This window comes from Lampris incognitus, chromosome 18 (genome assembly GCF_029633865.1).
Source record: "Lampris incognitus isolate fLamInc1 chromosome 18, fLamInc1.hap2, whole genome shotgun sequence".
Classification (NCBI taxonomy): domain Eukaryota; kingdom Metazoa; phylum Chordata; class Actinopteri; order Lampriformes; family Lampridae; genus Lampris; species Lampris incognitus.
In genome coordinates, this window is record NC_079228.1 from 26962500 (window position 1) to 26985104 (window position 22605).

Consider the following 22605-nt stretch of genomic DNA (forward strand, 5'->3'; position numbering starts at 1 on the left):
ATTTTTTTTTCCTTTATTAATAGCAGATTAGCGCAGCCCCCACGGAGAGGAGAGCTGTAGTACAAAGAGAGGCTTTGTGGCCCGTCTTCACTCTTGGCCACACACCAGGCTTAGTGAGCGAGCACTTCCTCTGCTCATTCATCCTCCGCGGCCTTCCTTTGCATAACGTGTGCTTTTAGTCTGAGCAGGATAGAAAAAAATAGGTTCCCACAGACCCGCCGCAAATGAACTTACCAATTTATGAGCTTTTTTTCTCTCTCTCTCTCCCCTGCTTTCCTTGAGACGGATATGGTGGCTTTGTTTCTATACTCTCAGCTAGACCCCCTGTGTTGAGCAGTTATGAAGACAGAGGTTCAATGCCAATGTCAATGCGGTCAAGCATTCTGCAACCTGCCATTTATTTTTCATGCACCTCTTCCCATGTTTGAGTGGATTTGACAGGATATGGGTGCTAGGTATCATAATTATCATATCAGGCCAGCAATTTGGGCCGAAACTAGAGTCTTACTCTGCAGTCCTGACGCAAATTATTTTCAGCATTTGTCTTCATTTAAGAGAGTGGGATAGGGAGGGTGAAACAGGAAGCTCCCCAGGGGCTTATTATTGCTGAAATTTCATTTACCCTCACTCTGTATACTGTCTTTTTAAAAAATGCTGTCTCTATCATCAGCCCAAATCTATGCCCGTATTGACAAAGGATGCACTGCATTGCTACAGTAGAGCCGAACATGTCAGGTGTTTAGGGAAATTCATGGCACAGAAGAGCTAAGTGGTTGTCAAGTGCTTTATATTCGACATTCAATGTATTTCAGTTGCCATCTTCATTTTCCTTGCTGTGAGATTTGGTTTGTAGAAAGTGTTGAAAAAGCACAGATCACTACATTATGTACCATATTATGAAATACAAATGCACATCAAGCGACTGTTGAGACTAGTGGTACGATACTGCATAGTTCAATATAATGGGATGATATGAGGCTGAACATGAGCTGTTCAGGTTATCTGTGTTGAGCAATGCATTTATGTGACAGCTAGACCTCTCAGAAAGGATGTGCATCTTGTAGATTTTGCCTATGGTTGCACATTGCTGTCTAAAGACAGAAGGATTCAACCCTGTGTTTGTACTATGGTTTGTACCTTCTGCAGGGATATTAAATCTTCAAATAGCTTTGAATCTTTACAGGATTAAAATTTTTGTTGACATTTGCCATCGATCTTATTGGAAGTAGTATATTTCCTGCCATCTCCCTGCCTTTTTTCTGTCCCCAAAACACATCCTGGCGTATTGTCATCAGGAGAAAAAGCTCTGGTCAATATTAATTGTTCGACTTTTTGACATTTATTAGACAGGATTGTCGAGATGGAAGAGGAATGCAGGGTGAAGGGAAGACATGCAGGAAAGGTTTTGAGGTCAGATTGAAACACAGGACCACCCCTGAGCCTATATATATATAGATATATAGATATATATGGTATGCGCTTAACTGGCTGAGTCACCGAGACACACCAGTATTGGCGTGTTTTTAACTCAGCATGAATAAAAATGTGAAAGACCTAAATCCAGTTTAACCTTGGTATTCTTTTGAATGCCTGAGATATTAATCCTTTAGCCACTCCGATGGTCGTTTAGGAAATTACTGCGCTTCCTTCCCAGTGTTGAACTTTTTCAATCCTGTTGCCCAGCCCCACAGAGGGGTAGTCGTAATTTGGTGTTGGCAGACTACACAAATAAATTCAAAGTATTCCAGTGATTTATAGGAAAAGGCAGTTCTCTATTCTAGCACAGTTCAGCTGTATGCCCAACAAGATGATTTGTTCCTGTTGACTTTTACATGTATTGCATAGCAACATTTACTATTAAAGACCCAAATAATACATGTGGATATGTAAAGCTGACTTTTTTTGTACCATGAAAGTACACAACTCACAAAAATCCTTTTTAATAGTATATGATCATATAACAATCACACAGACGCCTTTCACCACATTAGTAATTAAACTTAATCAAATATATATGTTTTTTTGTTTTTTTTGGCATACTTGCCTTTCATTTTCCCCTGCAGGAAGACACTGACCCCCAGATCCACGAAAGCCTAAGTATTGAGAACACCCTGTGGGCCAGCACAGTTGTTGCATCTGGTAAGTAGGTGGTAAGCTAACTCTGTTGGCCAACATTTACTTAATATCTGTTGGTATCTTTGACTGATGTGAAAATAGGAGATGGTCTTCTCTTGTCACTCTCTTCTCTCCTGCCTCACAGCCAGCAGTGTGTTCGAGACAAATATATCTGCAAATTCTTGTGTGTGTTTATGTGTGTGTGTGTGTGTATGTGTGTGTGTGTGTAGATAGATAGATAGATAGATGCCAGTTAGTATGTACAGACTCAGGCCTACCAATTGTGTATATTTGAGACTATTCCTTGAGATCTTGCCGTCTTTTCCTTGCGAGTCACTATGTGCTATGAAGCTCTTATGAATTGGCATTAGTTCTCTGCACCATTTTCACCAGATCAAATTCCTTTACAACAATTTGTGCTTCATGATTGGTGATTTGAGGTGATTTCAACTGCTGTTTGTGTCCCATAGTATCCACCCATATGACACTGAACTTTGTTAGAGGGTCGGTTTTGAAACCATTTTGTACACTTTGGAAAAGCTTTTAGAAATATACAGCTGAAGTAATCCTCCCACGTTCCTGCTAAGCAATTCCCTACAGAAACTGCTTGTGTCAGTTCAGAGCATTTGCGTCGCTCTAAGCAATGGCCACACCATTGATTTGCGGTGCCCCCCCCCCCCCTTTGGCCTGACCTTGCCTAGAAGAACACAACACACACACACATTCTGACTTAAGACCCCTGACATCTGTGCTTGTGAATGTCATTGCACTCTGTCAGCTTCTCCTTGATGGACACTTGATGATCTTAACGGTGGTGTTCTGGGCCTTTTGGCATGCCTCGACCACCAAGGATCAACTCTTATGAGTTCGAGTCCAGTGGTGACAAGTGGTTGAGTCATTCACATACTCGCATACATGGAAAAGTCTTTCTACATGCTGTGCCACACATCATTTGTCATATTGTCCCCTTTTTCAAAGTAAGAAGTCAAAGAAGGCCATTCATTACCTTTCTTATCAGTCCTTGTAACCACTGGTTTGTTATCTCTGTCTCTGTCTCTCTCTCGCTCTCTCTTTCTCTCTCTTTCGCCTTACTAGTTTTGCCCTCTCCCTATTTTTAAGTCTCTCTTAACACCTTCCTAGTTTGGGGGCTGTATTTAAGTGTATTAGTTACTTTGCTCTCCCATTAAGCTCATCTAATATTAATGACTCATTAATCCTTTGTAATAAGGCCACCTTAATGAATCAGCAAATAACGATGGTGGCATATTGATCAGATTTTATGAGCTTCTATAGGGTGGCTGAAGGCCTGGGAGCCTAAGCATATTAAAACCCTGTCTGTCTGTTGGGCTGAACGTTGGTGGCCGTGGCTCAGGCTTATTGTGTTTCTTCTCATGCAGTTCATCTTACTTGACCAAGATGAGTGTGTGTGTGTGTGTGGGGGGGGGTGTCCAGTTAATGAGCAGCATTACTTTCCTTGTCTTCCTCTTTGGCAGGCACGGTGATAGGGGTGGTGATCTACACAGGCAAAGAGACCAGAAGTGTATTGAACACATCCTATGCCAAGAACAAGGTGAATACCCTTTTTTCCATAGACTGGGAGTCTGTCCTTTGATTTGTGAGTGTGTTCACAGACGAAATGAATAAAAGAGTGAGAGGATAATAATTTGTTGAATAACCAAGGATATGTTTAGGGGCAAGAAAATTAAATCCTTGTAAGTATCTTATCGTTGGACAGGAGTTTGTTGTTTTTTGTCCAAAAAAACTCAAAATTATGCGTCAAACTCTTAAATGTGCCCAAATACCACCACTTATGATGACTGTTTCGCTCATTATTTCACAGGTGTGTGGATTGATTAGTTATTGGTTTTCAAAATCCATAAATGGAAATGTGTTGCATCAATAGAGGACATCTTCATATTTCTGTCCTACTGTGCCAAAGCTGTGAAGATGCTATAGACACAGTATAGACATATTAGAGCAGATTGTTCCATTATTCATGGCAATGGCTTGGGGAAAAAAACGATGGAAGCTATAAAACTTTACAAAGTTACACCTTCTCAAAGTTCCCCGCTGTACCGTCTCCCTTCTCCTTCTCTAATCACTAATCAATCACTATGGTGGGCTGGTTTTCTAACCTTGACTTGCTAGATAAAGTTGGACCTGTCAATGCAAAAGGTCGCCGCCAGATGCTAATTAACCAAGAGGGAAATTAACTAACCGAGGATTTAAATGACATTTTCAGCAGAAAGTTAATCCTGCAGAATCCCCATCAAGCGTTTTGTCCCCAGATTGAGGAGATTAATGAAAATGTGCCTCTAAATATAAGATTTTACCTGGAAGATTGTCAGGCTAGATAGACACGGGTCAACTGACAGAGGCGGCTATCAATGAGATCTCACCGGCACTGTTTTGGCTTTCTCTGCCGCACAATTTGACATTAACACACAAAGTTCTCACCTACAATTGTCTTCTTTTCTAAAGCGCTCCGCATTGTGACATGGCTCCCCTCTGACTGCGGCACAGTTTTTGACACCAGGGTCTTTTAATAAGAACGCTGATGTTGCCAGTCAAACTGCGGGGGCCAGTGTTTTGTGTAAGCTCCACGGCTGAGGGGAATTCAATATTTCAAGGAGATGATGTCAGAAGTGCCAATATGGAGACTGGAGATTGGGGGAGAAAGTCGATACAGTGCGGCCAAAGTCGCAGGAACGTTTTGGCCTCATATAATCTGCTGTGACACCGGCCGGGACAATGCCTGCACTTGATCTATCTGACAGAACGTCAGTCGTAGATTCCCTCTTTGTCTCAATATTGTTAGACGGACCTCTGACTGAGCACAAGAATTGAACAATGTCACTTTACAAGAGCCTTTTGTTCAATAATGATTGTTTGTTTGAAGTTTGTACAAGTTTCAAAGCTTTAGGCTCTTCAGAGGCCTGTCAAGTCTTGCAGCTTGGAAAAATAAAACATGGAAAACTGTTTACTGCTTTCTCAACAATTCAATATTGGATAATTTCTCACAAAAAAATTTTTTTTTCCTGTTTTCTCTTACAAGCAAGACTTGACTGTCTGGGGTCTTAGATTTTAAGTCGATGAATATTCATGTACCAGGGCTGTTAGTTATTCTTTGTAAGATTTCACACACGTGAAAATAGAAGTTGCATAGGCAGATCGAATCATTCCTTTCACTTTTAATGGCTTGGGGATGAATGGAGTAAAATATGCACTTTTAATCATTGATAGCATCTTTAGGTTGAGGTAATTGAGTCCCTCTTTTCCCCCTTGACTGAATGAATAATGACTTCATCTGATCCTCGGCAAGCCTTGGAAAATTTAGACCAGCCATTGTTCAAGCAAAAGGGGATCCTTTGCCTTTCAGGCATGCACTGTGCTCTCTGTCTTAATTTTTCTTCATTTTAATCCACCCAAACCCCCTATTTTTCTCAATAGCTCAAGCATGAACCATGTAGCGAGGCACTGGGGGTAGGGAGCTGCCCACCCCTCTCTCCTTGGCCTTCCCCCTTCTCGCCACTCTGCAACTGGGAGTTTAAACAGCAACCGATAAATCAGTCACACCAGTCTCCCAACTCTCCCAGCTCTCCCAGTCCTCTGGGGAAGTGTGTGTGTGTGTGTGTGTGTGTGTGTGTGAGTGTGTGTGTGTGTGTGTGTGTGTGTGTGTGTGTGTGTGTGTGTGTGTGTGTGTGTGTGTGTGTGTGTGTGTGTGTGTGTGTGTGTGTGTGTGTCTGTGCATGCATGCTCAGGCCACGGAGGAATTCTGCTCCTTTTTATGTGTATCCCTTCTTCTTCTCCCCCCTCCTCCTCCTTTTCAGACCAGTTCCTTTATTTTAGGGAGGGGAGATGTTATGTTTTGGTGTTTTTGTAAGCGTGTTGCGTCAGATGAAAGCCCTCTGTGTTCGGGGGCTTCGCTGTGAGCGCTGCCAGGGAGGGGAGGGGCACCTCTTTATTTGACATCTTTTTCCCACATGCTCCATTGGCTGGGAGACGCACTCGAAAAATAAAAGAAAACTGAACCTTTAAGAGGAAGCCATCTCAATATGGGAACTTTGTGTTTTTCAAGTCCCTCTGACCTTCTGTTGCATTCAAGGGGTTTCCTGACAATAATTCAGTTTGTGCTTCAGCTGAAGAGAGCACCACCAATAAAACTCATTTATGCTCAGAACACTGTTTGCATGATAAAAGCCTGCTGCGAAGAATGTCTTTTGTTTGTTTTTTACTCCATGTGGGACACAGTAAAGGTTTTGGGAGCAGGTGGCAAAGTAATAATGAGCCTTATCTAATATGAGGTGATAGACTTATCATACATGGATTAGAACGTTTACTCATTATCAGTAATATATATCTAATATTGTATGGTCATAACCTGTGGTCGGAGTGCCTCTGAAGGAAAAGCAAATGATTCAGGGATAATGCAGTGTAGAAAAATAATCCTCAGACCTTAATTACTTTTTTTGCAACTAGTTTTTTCTTTGTAACTCTCTTAGAGTACAGTGTAGGTAGAATTTAATGTATCAAGATAGTTCAGATGGTGTCGTGAAAGTGGAGAAGTAAACCTAATAAGCCTTTTGAACATTTTCATGTGGACTTTGTTAAAAATACGAGGTGTCCGGTAGCATGGTGGTCTATTCCGTGGCCTACCAACATGGGGATCTCTGGTTCGAATCCCCGTGTTACCTCCGGCTTGGTCAGGCGTCCCTACAGACACAATTGGCCATGTCTGCGGGTGGGAAGCTGGATGTGGGTATGTGTCCTGGTTGCTGCACTAGCGCCTCCTCTGGTCGGTCGGGGGGCCTGTTTGGGGGGGAGGGGGAACTGGGGGGAATAATGTGATCCTCCCATGTGCTACGTCCCCTTGGCGAAACTCCTCACTGTCAGGTGAAAAGAAGTGGCTGATGACTCCACATGTATTGGAGGAGGTATGTGGTAGTCTGCAGCCCTCCCCGGATCGGCTGAGGGGGTGGAGCAGCAACCAGGATGGTTCGGGAGAGTGGGGTAATTGGCCGGGCACAAAAAAAAAACAAAAAACGTGACCCACTTGGCATCCAAGCAAACTGAAACGAACCAAGTCTTTGAAAATGCTGTCACCCGGGTCTGATCATTGTGTTTTGTGTCATCTGCTTTTTGAAAGATCTGACCTTTTATCCTGTCTTAACCACAGGTCGGCCTACTTGACCTAGAGCTGAACCGCCTCACCAAGGCCCTTTTCTTGGCCCAGGTGGTTCTGTCTGTTGTCATGGTGGCACTGCAAGGGTTTGTGGGACCTTGGTTCCGCAACCTGTTCAGATTTGTCGTTCTGTTCTCTTACATCATCCCCATCAGGTATGTTGTTATGCCCAGTGTACATCTTTTTCACCTTTTTAAAGCGATGTTGCCAGTGTCTCTTGTTTGTTAGTCTATGACCACAGTCAAATTAGGCTGTCTAGGGACATCTTGCTGCTCAAGAAGCACATGTGCTCCAAAATTGGAAAGAATGAAAACCACAGGGAAGAAATTTAAGTGTACAATTTTGAATATAATTGAATATGACAATCCCTGCTTTGAAATTGACTCATACTGGTATTTCATTTTCAACTGACTATGTAGCACAAATACACTTTTGGGAGCTCATTCTCTTAAAATGGTTAAACACTATAGCTCTGATTATGGCAGACGCTTCCTTTCGTTTCTTGATTGTGTCTTGCTCAATGTTTGTCTGCATAGTCTGCGTGTCAACTTGGATATGGGAAAGTCAGCCTATGGCTGGATGATCACGAAAGATGAAAACATCCCCGGAACCGTTGTCCGAACAAGCACCATCCCTGAAGAACTTGGGCGCCTGGTCTATCTACTGACAGACAAAACTGGTAGGAGTGTACACTGTTATTTTACAAAATGTGCACCTGGTGTAATTCAAATCTTTTTATCAAACCTTTACAACATAAAAAGACAGTAAAAGCATATACAACACAGATTGTATTCCATAATTGTTTACCATGGGGGGCACGGTGGCGCAGTGGTTAGCACTTTCACCTCACAGGAAGAAGGTCCTGGGTTCGAACACCGGGGTTGTCCAACCTTGGGAGTCATCCCAGGTTGTCCTCTGTGTGGAGTTTGCATGTTCTCCCCGTGTCTGCGGTGGGTTTTCTCTGGGTGCTCCGGTTTCCCCCACCATCAAAAAGACATGCATGTTAGGGTTAATACTCCTGTCTGTGCCCCTGACCGAGGCAACGGGAAGAAATAACTGGAGTTGGTCCCTGGGTGCTGCACGGCGGCTGCCCACTGCTCCTAGCTGCACAGCTAGGATGGATTAAATGCAGAGCGTAATTTCCCCACACGGATCAATAGAATTAGAAGAAGAAAAAAAGAATGAACAGAAGTAATAAGTGTGATGAAGACCTCATCTGTGCAAAGTACAGTCACCAAATTCCTAGCCTGACTAGACTTCCCTTGTGTTAGTTGGATGATGCTATATTACAGAGAGGTGTGTGAAGAAAAGGGAGCTGAGGAGAATAGGTAGGGAGTTGACATTTCCACGTACAGCTTCAAAGTTTGCACACATTAAGGCCTTGCTCCACTTGGCTTACTTCACTTTCATGGACTGACTCTTTTATAACAAACAAGCGTTCTTTCCCAATGTCAGACATTTTATCGTAGTGATAAACTCCCAGGGTGGTCCTAGCATGCCTCTTTGTCTTACGCGACCGATCTGGGTAGGAATAGATTAGCTACAGAGCCAATTTATCCATGTTGATAGTTAAAGCACACAGAAAGACGAACAAACAATCAATCCATTAGAATTAGATAACCCTGTGGCTCTAATGTTATTGGAAGGTAGATGCCCTCTAATCAGGTTTACGCTCTATCAATACATTCTGGCGTCCAACATCCATTAAACACAGCCATTGCCTCCATTTTCAAAATTTTTTTCTTCTACCTAGTCTTTTTGTATGGGCTGTTACAGCTTGTTGGTTTGTCAGAGCGGACAAGGGCAAATATAGTTAATTAGTTTAGGTCAATGTGAAGGAAGTCACATCGGCCCTGCAGGTCCCATGATGGGTGAGACACTTTTTTGTTTGTTTGAATGTTTGTTGTCTGTTTTTTTGTTGTGTGTGTGTGTGTGTGTGTGTGTGTGTGTGTGTGTGTGTGTGTGGTTTACATGGTGGAGAAGGATAGGTGGGGTTATGTCATAAGGCCCAAGATAACTACATTGTTATAACAAAGATGGCTACAGTTTTATAACAAAGATCTTTATGTGAAGCATTTTTGTCTGCAGAGATTTTAGCTGAAACTGAATTATAAAGAATTAGAAATAATAAAATTTCTCAACTGAAGAGCCATACAAGCCACGGTTATCAAATTAAACAAATGAGAATATGAGATGAAAGTATGTGGAGACAACGGCCAAATTCATGGAAAATACCAGATTCAGAAGGTGGGTTTGGCCAATATGTTGTGCTTCTGTTGGTTTCACAGTTTGCAGCATTAGCAAAATACATTAGTTCAGCAGTAGAGTATGAATCAGGTCACTTCCTCATATAATGTTCTGTAATGTTTATGTTTTTTGTTTTGTGTTTCTTTCAGGCACTCTGACACAGAACGAGATGATATTTAAGCGACTACACCTGGGGACTGTGTCTTATGGAACTGACACCATGGACGAGATTCAGAACCACATAGTCCAGTCATACGCACAGGTGATTATCTTCTCTTTTCCCATGTTTGATCAGGTGAAGGATAGCGTGGTCCATTGAACTGGTTGCAAAAGATAATGTCTTGTAGGTTACAGGTTAATTGGCAGCAATAGCAAATGTGTCCATCCCTGCTGAAGTGTCTTCAAGCAAGACATTGAACTCCTTACTGGTCCAGGGAGTGTTATTATTTTTCCCACCTGGATTCCGGGAAGACCTGCCCCTACTCTATCTCTGATTGGCTAACCCTATGCCTAACCCCACCCTAACCCTAACTTTAACCAACCTAACCAACGGAGGCAACGAGTACTAGCCAATCAGAGGCAGAGTTCCCGGAATGCGGGTGGGGGGGAAAAACGAGCGTCCAGGGGTACCGTTTGCATCCTTGTGGTGAAATAAACACATAACTTATTCGCATCAGGATTTCCCATCTAACATTTTTACCTTTTGGTTCCTCCCATGCCATCCAGGCAATTGACAACCATTATTTTGGTTTATTTATTCGGGTTATTCAGGGTGGGGGGTAGTTATATGGGGGGATTAAGCACAGGGCAAACATGTACCCTACCACCCATGTTCTTGTTTTCTCAGTTTTAGCCCTGCCTATCTTTCAGAGTCAGTTTTCAATATTCTCATATACAGTACAACAATGAATAACATTTCCAGGAAAGAGGCCCATATTGTCCATTCATCATGCTGTGTCCCTGAGTGACTCTGTACTGTGAGCCTGTGTATTCTTGTCTGGGTGGCTCAGATCTGGCTGGAAGCCTGACAGAATGATATTGTTCACACTCAGCCAGCTCCAAACAGCTGGTCAAAGCGCTGAGACCATCTGCCCACGGTCTTACTTGTAATCCCAGCTAATGAAAAATGACTAGTCTCTTTAGCACCACAGAGCATAAGCAGGGCCAAGCAGCAACGTTTCCTTCCAATAGACTGGTATTGTGCTGTTCCTTTCCCCCCAACATCTCTCTGAAATTGAGATGAAAAGGTCATTTTGGAGGTTAGCTGTGTAACATACCATTGCCAGCATAGATACAAAAATAATCTCCCAGTGATACACTTTTTACATGCATGTGTTTGTTATCTTTGTGTGATGTATTAGAAGATATTGGAATCAGAATGATTTAAATTTCAAGTACATTAAGTCCAAAGGGATTTGTGAATAATCATTTGAAGATAATGTCACAGTTTAATGGCAGCAGGACCCTGTCTGCAGAGCAGTGGCACAGTGTAAGGAATGATCTGAAAAGTAGATTGTATTACTCGACATGTAGTCATGTAGGTCTACACGTGATAAACCCTCATCAAGTATCACTGTAGATCTGCTCAAAGTAATAATGGTTATCCATTGTATATAACAGGGATATCTGTTGAATGATGATGAATTCATGCTGTAGCTGATATTCTTGTGACTCCCACTGGCCATGGAATTTCAGGAATCTGACTATTTTTGAACTACACCCAAGCATATTATCTTTGTAGGTAATCAGAGGTATGAAGAACCAGTGTTTTTTGTCTTGCAGAACATTGCGTTATATAAAGAATAAATTCTTGCTGGCCCCATTTGACTTTGTACCTTATTTTCTCTTAGAATTTAAATAGACCAGAAAACTGCACAAGCATATCAGCAAATACTTTGTAAAATGGTCATGCAACGTTATGGAGATGTTATCATATTTATCTCTAGGCCCTCGCATGAAACGCCACTATTGTGTTTACTGATGATGACATAGTTATTGCATTGCTGCCTGTAATTAAAATCAAATGTGATATACTCTCACGGTGTGTGGAAGGATGGAGAGTATTAAACAAGCTGCCTAAGGAGCCTGCCGAGTGAGCAGTACAATCTTATCGTCATGTGCCAACCACTCAGAAACTATTGGAACCCACTTTTCCGCATCTATGGGAAACTAAGTAACATAAGGTGAAAATGTTGTTCTGTAGTGTGGTAGGGTACATTATACCATTTTTGGTTGTTTCTCTCCTTGTGAAAAAGCAGGCAGTAACCAGTTAACTTGTCCAACTGGCTGATCTCTCAGTCCGTAGCTCTTCACCAATAGTTGTCACCTTGCATCCTTTCAGAATCACTCCCCCCCCCCCCCCTCCACCGCCTGGCAGGAGTGAAGGTTAATAATAAGCCAAAATCACACGCTCCACTGAAGCACATCAGCCCCTATCAAACCCAGCTGGCACAGTGGGATGTCTGCTTGCTCACGAGCCACCACACAGTTAAATTGATGGGCGTTGTCAGAGGAGGGGAAGACATAAAAGGCCCTCAAAGCAGATATGACATGATAAAGATGGTGATACAGCACTTCCCCTTGGTGTGTCATTTAGTTTAAAAAGAGGTGGCAAAATGAATTTGTTGCGATTGTAGGGTATACATAAGATACAACTCTGGTACTGACAGGGTTTCTTCAGTTATAAGAGTAATTATCAAATAACTAGGCAAGTCATGAGTTTTGAAATAACCGACATTGCTCAATATGTAAGTGGGTCTAGACAAATCTGCAGGAATGAAATCCCCAAAAAATTCTTTTAATGACCTAAGCCCCAAGGATCTTTGATATTTAAAGCAAGTATTTAAAAAAAAGTAATATTTAAACAGATGGCACAGTAGCGCAGTGGTTAGTGCAGTCGCCTTACAGCTTGAAGGTTCTGGGTTTGAGCCCCGGGGTAGTCATCCTGGGTCGTCCTCTGTGTGGAGTTTGCATGTTCTCCCCGTGTCTGCGTGGGTTTCCTCTGGGTGCTCCGGTTTCCTCCCACAGTCCAAAGACATGTAGGTCCGGTGAATCGGCCGTACAAAATTGTCCCTAGGTGTGAGTGTGTGTGTGTGTGTGTGTGTGTGTGTGTCGGCCCTGTGATGGACTGGTGGCTTGTCCAGGGTGTCTCGCTGTCTGCTGCCCAATGACTGTTGGGATAGGCACCAGCATCCCCACAGCCCTGAGTAAGGATAAGTGGTTTGGATAATGAATGAATGAATAATATTTGAACATAAACACTTGTAAATATGATACGTAACCTGTGTAGTATAGGTTTAAAAGCCTGTTAGAACTTCATTCAGTTATTCTCAGTTGTTTATTCAGTCAGCATAGATTTTCAAGTCATACCACCTGATGGTCACATTGGTTGTTTCCTTGACAGGTGATCTCCCAGCCATCCAACGCCAGTAGCAGCATCTCCACTCCATCCCGGAAGCCCCAGCCAGCAGCTCCAAAAGTCCGCAAGAGTGTCAGCAGCCGTATCCATGAGGCCGTGAAGGCCATCGCTCTGTGCCACAATGTAACCCCTGTCTATGAGTCGCGTGCTGGCGTCAACGGGGAGACGGAGTCCGCTGAGGCTGACCAGGACTTCAGTGATGACAACCGCACATACCAGGCCTCCAGCCCTGATGAGGTGAATTTAAACTACAGTGAACTCTGTCACATTTGTCAAGTGAAAAAAAAAATGGTAGGATCAGTATACGGATTGATGGCAGTCTGCTCCATCACATTGACAAAGGGAGGTTTCCATGTGGGAGCTGGCAATAAGAGGGTTGCTATTATTGCATCTTGTGTTGTCCATCACAACTAAATGGCCCTCATCGGGGTGCTGAATTCCAAACTATTCTTGAGGTTCTAACATGCATAGCCTCCTGCAAATATACCTCCGGAGAGGTATATTTGTAGGAGGCTATGCATGTTTGTACTTAAAGATATACAGGTAGGGTAATATCACGTACTATAAGTATCTTCACAATATTGCTATCTTCCTCTTCTAAAGTGCTACTGAGAGGAGGCTTATGACCATGACAAGCCCCTGCTGGCCCTCTCTTCAGTGTTCCCCTGCTCCTAGCGTTTTATAGCCAGCACCTAATAACCCTAGTTTGTCATAATAGTCATTTCATGAACAGAGGGTCAGAGGTTGTGAACTCCTGGTAGAGGTTAAGCTATTTAATCAGTGACGTTTGCTTCCTGAAAATTTACTGCTCTAATTGTAGGAAGAATCCAGCATGATAAAAGACCCCGGAGGCATTCTCGCAGCTTCCCTTTCTGTGGCTGCCTGTCTGTGTAACCCTAGCATAACCCTAGCATTTATGACTGCAAGGGTCTTCCCTAAGCCTACTTTGTGTGTTTGTGTGTGTGTGTGTGTGTGTGTGTGTGTGTGTATAGCTTTGTTAAAAGAAACACTCAATGGTAGGATAGTGCTCAACAAATAAGGAGCAAAATAATCCTATTGACAGCTGATGATTGCTTATGGCATGAAACAGGCTTGTACTGTCTCAAAGAATTTACTTGACTCACTGGATTATATACTATATATATAGTATGGCCTCTGGTAGAGGACCTGAGCTTGAGGAAGATATATATATATATATATATATATATATATATATATATATATATATATATAGTGTGTGTGTGTGTGTGTGTGTGTGTGTGTTACGGCCTTTTCTAATGGCAATACAGATAGTGTCCAAGGAGAGCCTTGATGGATGTTGAATACCCAGAGTGCAGGGAAAGATTGTTGATGAGGAAAGTCACTGTCGTTATTCGCTTCAAGAGCTGTTCAATATATATTGAAAGCGAATTAATCTCCTTATGCACACACAAGACACACACACACACACACACACACACACACACACACACTCACACTGTTCGGGGCCATTGGCATGTTTTGTCGCCCATGACATGATACTCCTTTGTGAAGCCTTTGTGAGATGCGAGTACCTCACAGCCCCCCCGAGCCAGGTTCTAGCAGTCAAAATGAAGATAAAAAGATAAGGAAAGATACATTTCGGCCCCGTTTTATCCTTTTCTAGAATTGTCTGTCTGTCCTCCCCCTGGTTGTGATATATATATTTATTTATTTCACTGTACACTCTGCTCACCCCTCCATTTTCTCACACTGCTTGGATTGATCAATATTTAATTTTCTCTGAGAGACGATGAGAGGAGGGTCTGTGGTTGTCAATGGACCCCCCCTCCTTCCCTTCCACCATATTCTTTGTTCTCTTTTATTTCCTCCCCTCCCTGTCTTGTTTCTATCTCATCCCTTCCCCCAGTCCCCTTTCTCGCTCTCTCACTCTGTTTTCTCTGGCCCTCTCTCCCTTTTTTTTCTCCTCCTCTCACTTTTCTGATTGGTCTGATTGACCCTATTATCAAAACCTGGCCCCCAGGACTGCTGCTAGGCCCATATGTTCTTTAGCAGTTTATCTCACTCTCAGCCCAGTATCTCTAATGTAATGAGCCCTCATTAAGGAGATGAAGCTCGCCGGCTCTCAGTGGTCAGCATAGGGGTCATCTGACCCACTGGTCATCTGTGTTGTGAACAGAACCCTCCCGTGACCCCTGACCCCCTGCAATACCAGCCGAGAGCGTTTGACCATGGCCTTTCGTGACTGCCTGGTCACATGACCTTTTTAACATTTTCAATCGCAGGTAGTTGGGGAGTTTGTGTCAGTGACACTATAAGGAAATGGTAGAATAGGTTAAAAGTCTTGAATATTCACAGGTATGATAATCACTTTCAGGCAGTTCTACTACAGGCAGTACTAAGTGTTTTTTTTTTAAAGAAAGCAGCAAAATTGATGGGCATTTTGTAAGCTTTTCATAAATACATCTGTATAATAGCAACATACCTGTCGTACATACACGCTTACCTCCAATATCCTGTTGTTCCATTTGTTTCTTCTGGTTTTTTTCTCCTCCGTTGTTTGTTTTTTTGTTTTTCTTTCTTTTTTGTGTGTGAGTGATATCTGCAAGTTCTAGAAGCTGCTGTGTACCGGAGTCAAATTCCTAGTGTGCATAGGCACACTTGGCCAATAAAGTTGATTGTGATTCTGATCTGGAATCCACTGTGACCGGAGTCTGTAGCTTCCCATTGTTAAAACCATCCTAAGCTATTCTGAAATGCATTTGGCTGTAAGAGAGCCCTCCTCATACTGTGTGAAGGGCAGGGGAGGAATGTGAGGACCAGGGATCTATTTTCATCATGATAGGGCCTCGCTGTAGGTGTTGTTGTCAATTTGTCAATCATTGAAATGATTGACTGGGTTGTTTAAATCAGTCTGCCATTGTGGTGAAGTAGTCGTGGGCCGTCTCTCTTGTTACTATTCTAACACATGATTCACCTACAGTGTGTATCAAAGTTGACATGGCTTTAAATGGTTCCCATGGAGCTGATAAAGGAGATTGAGGAGCTAGATTTTAGATCCTGTACAAGCTGTGTGTGTGTGTGTGTGTGTGTGTGTGTGTGTGTGTGTGTGTGTGTGTGTGTGTGTGTGTGTGTGTGTGTGTGTGTGTGTGCACGTGTATCTCACATGTCTCCGTGTGCAGCTGCCCATGTGTGCAGCTACATGCACACACAGGATAATGACACACAGATGTGTGTTAAGTAAATATAGGCAGCCCTTTTACGGAGCTCAAAGGGGGAAGCAGGAGAAATGATAGGGTATTAGCAGGAAGTTCCAATTTGTAGGTCAGAGTATAATAGCAACCTTTGAGGGAGCAAATTGAAAATGAACCCATTGAGAATTGAGTCGTGTGCAGCTGAACTCTCACTCGGGGGCTGCAGTTCCTGCTGAGGAGAAAAGCGGGTAAGAGAAACAGAAAAACACTCATCCGGAGCTGAATGAGACACGCTCAGAAGCTCTGGAGATATGGCATCTATCTCATGCCTTGTTTGGCAAGGGCAGTGTGATGATATGCCTCAGTTTTCAGGTCTGTGGGCTGTACAACCGGTTGGGGTTTCGAAATATTGGACCCCAGACCCAGATTATTACCTTTTCTTCTCAGTGGACCTGCTCATTTCTCATGTTTAAGTCGATGTGTTTTACTTGTAGAGTCTCACTCTTCTTGTTTATTGGCCTTCAAAAGTAACTTTTTCATAAAACCAAGATGTTTCCGCTGTTTTTCTCTGCGGGGGTGTTTGTTTTTTAGGGAATTTTCACACCTTGTATTTCACGAGGTAATCAATTTTATTGAATTCATAGGAAGTAATTATGTTTTGTTTTTTTTGTTTTTATTTTGTAAATTTTACCAATATTTTCTTGGACCTCTATGAAGATGTTTGAAACCTGAATGGAACACGTCCATATAGGTTTATAGGTCTCATACTGTTTGTTTTATTTTATTTATTTATTTTCACTTTTGGGGAGCTGGGGAATTGCACTTAGAGCTCATTACACAAAAAAGGGTTATAAATGTAAAAGTTCTGTTTCAGTTGAATGCAAAACAACAACGTAGATGTCAGTTTTAGTAAAGCTTTGCTTTAAATGTCCCATGCATTACTGTAACTTTGACAGAGTCTGCTGCATGGTAGTCATTTTAGGTGCGGGCCTTTAATTGTTTTTCCAATTATTGACTTCATATGGCTTTTGACTGCAAATTAAGCATGCTACTTGAACCTGCTTGAGTAGATTAGAGCCCGAGCAAATTACTTGACAAATGTGCTTTTTAACTGTAATGGGGTATGTACAACTTAAGTGCATTAGACCTCAGACTGCTTTTGACCCTCTTTTAAAGGTTTTTTTTTAATTATTATTGTTTGTGTCATATACTGGAACCAGCTCAAAAAAACCCGCCTTTGAGAGATCACATGTAAATATAGAGCTTGGTGAACAACCTTGAAAAATGGGAGATTGCGTATGAGTAGCATTATCCCTTCTCTCAGTTGTCAGCAACCAACCCCAGTGTGCCATTATACGAAAATTTTGCATCACCTAAATATTACTTTCTCTGTAAATGAAAGGTAGAGGTTGCCTAAAATGTAGCATGCACACTCAACAAGCCTTCCCGAGATAAATAAAGGTCAAAGGTTAAAAAACAAACTCTAGGCCACACAAACAATGCTGCACATTGTGATTCACTCAATTCCCCTTCAGGTGTAAGTCATACAATGAACAAGTTATCTTTACACTCTTCTTTTCTTCCTCCGTTGGGGAGCGAAGGGATTTGAATCAGGATGTTGAGAAAGCTGACCGTATGACCCACAATGAATACACACTAATGTTTTCTGCTATGTCCCTCTGTAGTTACCCTCTGCTGAGAGGGCCGGAGGACACAGACTTTTGTTTTTTAGAGTTCTGACCTATGTGTGGACAATGACATAAAATGTCCACGCACATTTAAATAAGATGTTCATCCAAAGTGACTCATAATGAGACAGACGTCAATGGAAGAACAAGTGAGACATTCCTGTGTTTCTAGAACAATTCCTAGGGCTATATATATATATATAGAAACAATAGCTCCAAAGAAAAGGTAGGAAAGTTGGTTTGTGTGTGTGTGTCACATGCTTACCACACATGCTAATATAATGCAGATATTGTATTTGAAGCAGTAGCTGTGTCCACAATTGCAGTGTTTGTGCAGTAATGCACTTGTTTTAAAAGATGGTGGCGCAAGTTCATGTTTGCTGCAGCATCACCCAGTACCGGTGTGGGAAGATGGTGGCACGAATTCACATTTGCGGCCGCTTCTCCCAGTACCGTCCATGTGGTGTCTTTTTCCGCTAAGTTTGTCTTCGTTTGATGGCTGGGAGAGCTGGCGCTGGATGGGCTGGGGGAGCTTGGTCTGCTGTGTCCTGTGGGCCCAGGGACCACGGGCCTACCTGGAGCTGCACCTGAAGAGGTAACACCGAGGGCAGTCTGACAGGACGTGGAAGCGGGGCAGGCTAGCTAACTGCTAGCCCATGCAAACCTGTAGTTCCGATAACACCGAGCGCAGTCTGGCGGCGGCCTCACCTAGCCTTGACTGTTTTTAGTGTCGTTGTGTTGAGTGCGGGGAGGTGTGTCGAGGGGGTCTGGCTGGGAGAGGTGGCGTTGGATCAGCTGAGGGAGCTTGGTCTTCTCCATCCTGTGGACCCAAGGACCACAGCCTTGACCGGAGCTGCACCTGAAGAGGAAACACCAAGGGAAGTCTGACAGGATGTGGAAGCGGGGCAGGCTAAGCTAACTGCTAGCCCACGCAGACCGGCAGTTCCGACAGTCATCCTGGCTGGCGTTTGTTCTCCTGGACAGTGATTTTTAAAAAAAATTTTTTTAGTTTAGATATATGTGTTAGTTTGGATATATGTGTTCATGTAGTTTTTGGATATGTGTTTTTGTCTTTGTGTTGCACTGCTGTGGGCTGGGGAAACATGAAATGAAATGACAAATAAAGTGTTTATAATTCTGATGTTTGTGTGTATATCCCTCAGGTTGCACTTGTGCGATGGACAGAGAGCGTTGGTCTGACCCTGGTGAACAGAGACCTGAATTCCCTGCAGCTGAAGACTCCGTCAGGACAGATCCTCACCTACTACATCCTCCAGATCTTCCCCTTCACCTCCGAGAGCAAGAGGATGGGCATCATTGTGAGGGTATGGGCCTTTAACATTAACATTCAAGTTGGCAGTGTGGTTGTCTTCATGTCATGCACGTCTGTGTTGCTATTATTTGTATCAGTTTGCATTGGGGGAGCTGTCAGTTTATCTCAATGCGCTAATGTTAGCAGAACCAAGTCCCGGACCTTTACTGCACATGGAGACCAAAGGGATCTTGATTTGTCTGCTTAAAATGTTCTTGTACACCACAAGGGAAAACATATAGAATAAATGGTGGGTGGGCTGAGAAGAATGTTACACCTCCTCTTGATTAGTTTGTGTCATGTTATGCAGGACCTTGTTGCTAAATGCACATGAAATACAGTGCGAAATACAGTGCGAATACTGCAATATTATTTTTGTGTAATGGTATAACTCACGATACATGGATGTGCTGTTTTTACTCATAAACATGCATTATGTGTTTCTCCTTTAATTTGACCTAGGAGGAGTCAACAGGCGATATCACATTTTACATGAAAGGGGCTGATGTTGCGATGGCGAGCATCGTCCAGTATAATGACTGGTTAGAGGAAGAGGTAGGGACTCGTCTGTGCACTGCACAATACAATAACACAACGTTCTGACTATGAATCAACCAACCTGTCACATAGGTGTGACTCTATGACCACGTGATGTCTGTTCACAAAATTATGTGGCAGGGTGAACTGTGGGTAATAGTGACTTCTGTAACAAAAATTTCATAGTTTTGATATGGACAACAGCCATTGTGTTGATCAGCAGCCACATGTCTTGCCAGAATATCCTTGCCAGACATCAAACCCTCACTTACTTGCTCAATAACTGCTGTGGGTCAGGGCATCGACTAAATCCCCCAAATGTGAAACTCTTATTTGGTGAGATACTAACATTACTATGAAACATTGAAAATTATAATTGCGTAGTTACTTGTAGCGGTCTAAATTAGTCCAGTAATCTGTGTTAATCAGGACATCCTTTGGGGGATCAACTGACCACGCCAACACTGGCTTGGGGGTCGAAGATCTTGTGTGCATATGTTCATAATTATATTGGCATTATCGAGTCATTTACCACCGGGGGCAGCTTTTGATTTAATTAGCGACCTAGATAAAGTTGAGGTAATTACAGTTTGTCATATTCTTGAACAATGGTGGGAATGATGTTCCAGCCACTGTAATATCCCCCATTGTCAAATGATCTTCCAACTCCACTGCTGCTGTGCTTGTCAATAACCAATCAGTGCGACAGTTTCCCCCCATTGGCTTTTCATATCAAAAATAAACCGCCATCCCTGTTTTGTTTTATTGTGACCGCTGAACTTTTTCCGGAGGCCACATTATTCACTATTGATTTCTTTTGGTGTTGCTTGACAACAATATGTTGCTGTTGACAGCACTGTACGTGTTGCACTTCATGCAGCTGCTGTTGTAATATAATAGATGAGATGCTGTGGAATTGTTTTGATTTAAGCTTATATTGGATTTGTTTAACAGTGTTTCAGTTGATATGAATCAAAAGCCTTTGAGGTAGCACATAGGTGCTGAAAGTCTGGAAAAGTACAGGAAATTGATTTGATAGTTTCCAAGTTGCGTTAAGTCTGGGAATTGTGCTAAAGGTTGAGAGAACTGGGTTTGGGGGGTGTTGTTTGGCCTGATTTACATATATTGGCAGACCCACTGTCAATTCATCTGTCATGAAGAAAGATGATCCCAGCCTGACTTGTGATATTGCTTTACCACTGTCAGTATCTTAATGAGAATTGACCAAAATTTTAAATTCTAGACAAAAAAATTATCACTGAAAAAGAAAAACCTTTAGACCCTCAAAATGTTTCCCTTAATATCTTCCTCTCCTGTCCATCAGTGCGGTAACATGGCCAGGGAGGGCCTTAGGACCCTTGTGGTGGCCAAGAAGTCTCTCACTGAGGAACAGTATCAAGACTTTGAGGTATGAAATGAACATGATAGTTCCTCTCTGCTTGCACTGCTTTTGATATTGTCATTTCCATTATTCTCCTCCTTTGTTTTGACGTATGAATTTGGACTAGATTGCCGTCCTCCTAACCAGCTCTATTTTGAGTGTTTTACAAATTTGCTACAATTTTCCTTTACCTTGGTTTGCATTGAGATTGATGACATTTACACGGCATGTCCCCTTTTCCTCTGTATATTCTGTTTACTTTATAGTCCTTTTCTCTCATAACATCTCATCTGTGACCAAAGGAATTATTGACAGGCTACAGAGGCCCTTACCTTTGCACTTTTTCCAGGTTGCTTGTAATTTTGGCATTATGAAAATCTTGAGCTTATTCTACTGTTGCAGGTATTATTAGCCACTCCAGATAAAAGCTAAATGCTCACGGTGTAACGAAAAACATCGCGTAGGCCAATATCGACCAAAGAAGATGTCACAAACATGCACTAGGTTGCACAGAAACCAGTCCCCCTTTGTGCGATTTATAAGACTGTTGTCAAGTTTATTCCTGCATTATGATACTGAGCCATTTGCCTTTCAGTTCACCGCTGCATCTTTGACCACATCCCATTCACTCTTTCGCTCCCTTTTTCTTCACCTGCTGTACACAGAACCGCTACAACCAGGCCAAACTGAGTATTCATGACCGGGCCTTGAAGGTTGCAGCGGTGGTGGAGAGCCTGGAGAGAGAGATGGAGCTACTGTGTCTGACCGGGGTTGAGGACCAGCTCCAGGCTGACGTCAGGCCCACGCTGGAGCTACTCAGGAATGCTGGCATTAAGGTCAGAGAGATCATAACAGTGGGGGGTTGATACTCGACACCGGCTAAATGTTGGTAGGTTTTGGCTGAGTCTACTGGTGTGTTTAACACCAGTATCTTGAAGTCCAGCCCTACTCTTGTCTCCCCAGTGGGTAAAATTAACAATAGCATGTGAATTGGGGGGTTTCTAGCCACCGTAACATTTAAACAAAATGGCTGATTAATTGATGTGAGGATCATCATAAAATGTGATTTCTTTAAAAAAAAGTTTTTAATTTGCTACAGCACACAGTTGGTTCACATTTGGATCAACACGACAAACAACGCCGTTCTCAAAGTTGATTGATCTTGAACACGAAAAGCAAGAAAAAAATGTATTTTAAAGACTTCTACTTGCATATCTCTATGCAAGAATTCATTAAATCTTTGTTAGCACTCATTGTAGGAATTTAAAACACCTCAAAATCAAAAAGGACCACAGTGAAACCAATAGAAGTGGTGAAGACTGTTTCCCATATAAAATCAAGTCAGTGTTCATTTGTTAAATGCACACTAACTGTACAGCATAGTAGCAATAGTTGCTGGCAATGAAATGTTCTGTATGAGCTCGGTAAAAAAGACGATGGAATAGAATCAAATCCAAATTGTTGAGTGGTGTAGATCTGGCTGCGTACCTGGCCATAATTTGGGACACTTTGGTGACTGTTGTGAAGATAAAACATAATGTAAGTAGGAAAG

At 42.5% G+C, this 22605-nt stretch overlaps 1 protein-coding gene across 1 annotated transcript in view; it reads left to right on the top strand.

Annotated features, from left to right (window-relative positions):
• The window catches only part of atp9b (ATPase phospholipid transporting 9B), a 49575-nt gene that overhangs the window by 16182 nt on the left and 10788 nt on the right, over positions 1-22605 (top strand). The window contains exons 10-19 of the mRNA XM_056298172.1: positions 2064-2139; positions 3609-3685; positions 7292-7452; positions 7834-7976; positions 9694-9806; positions 12948-13199; positions 18987-19148; positions 19598-19690; positions 20997-21080; positions 21719-21889. Of these exons, the coding sequence (XP_056154147.1) occupies positions 2064-2139; positions 3609-3685; positions 7292-7452; positions 7834-7976; positions 9694-9806; positions 12948-13199; positions 18987-19148; positions 19598-19690; positions 20997-21080; positions 21719-21889 (1332 nt within the window). The remainder of the gene's footprint in view (positions 1-2063; positions 2140-3608; positions 3686-7291; positions 7453-7833; positions 7977-9693; positions 9807-12947; positions 13200-18986; positions 19149-19597; positions 19691-20996; positions 21081-21718; positions 21890-22605) is intronic.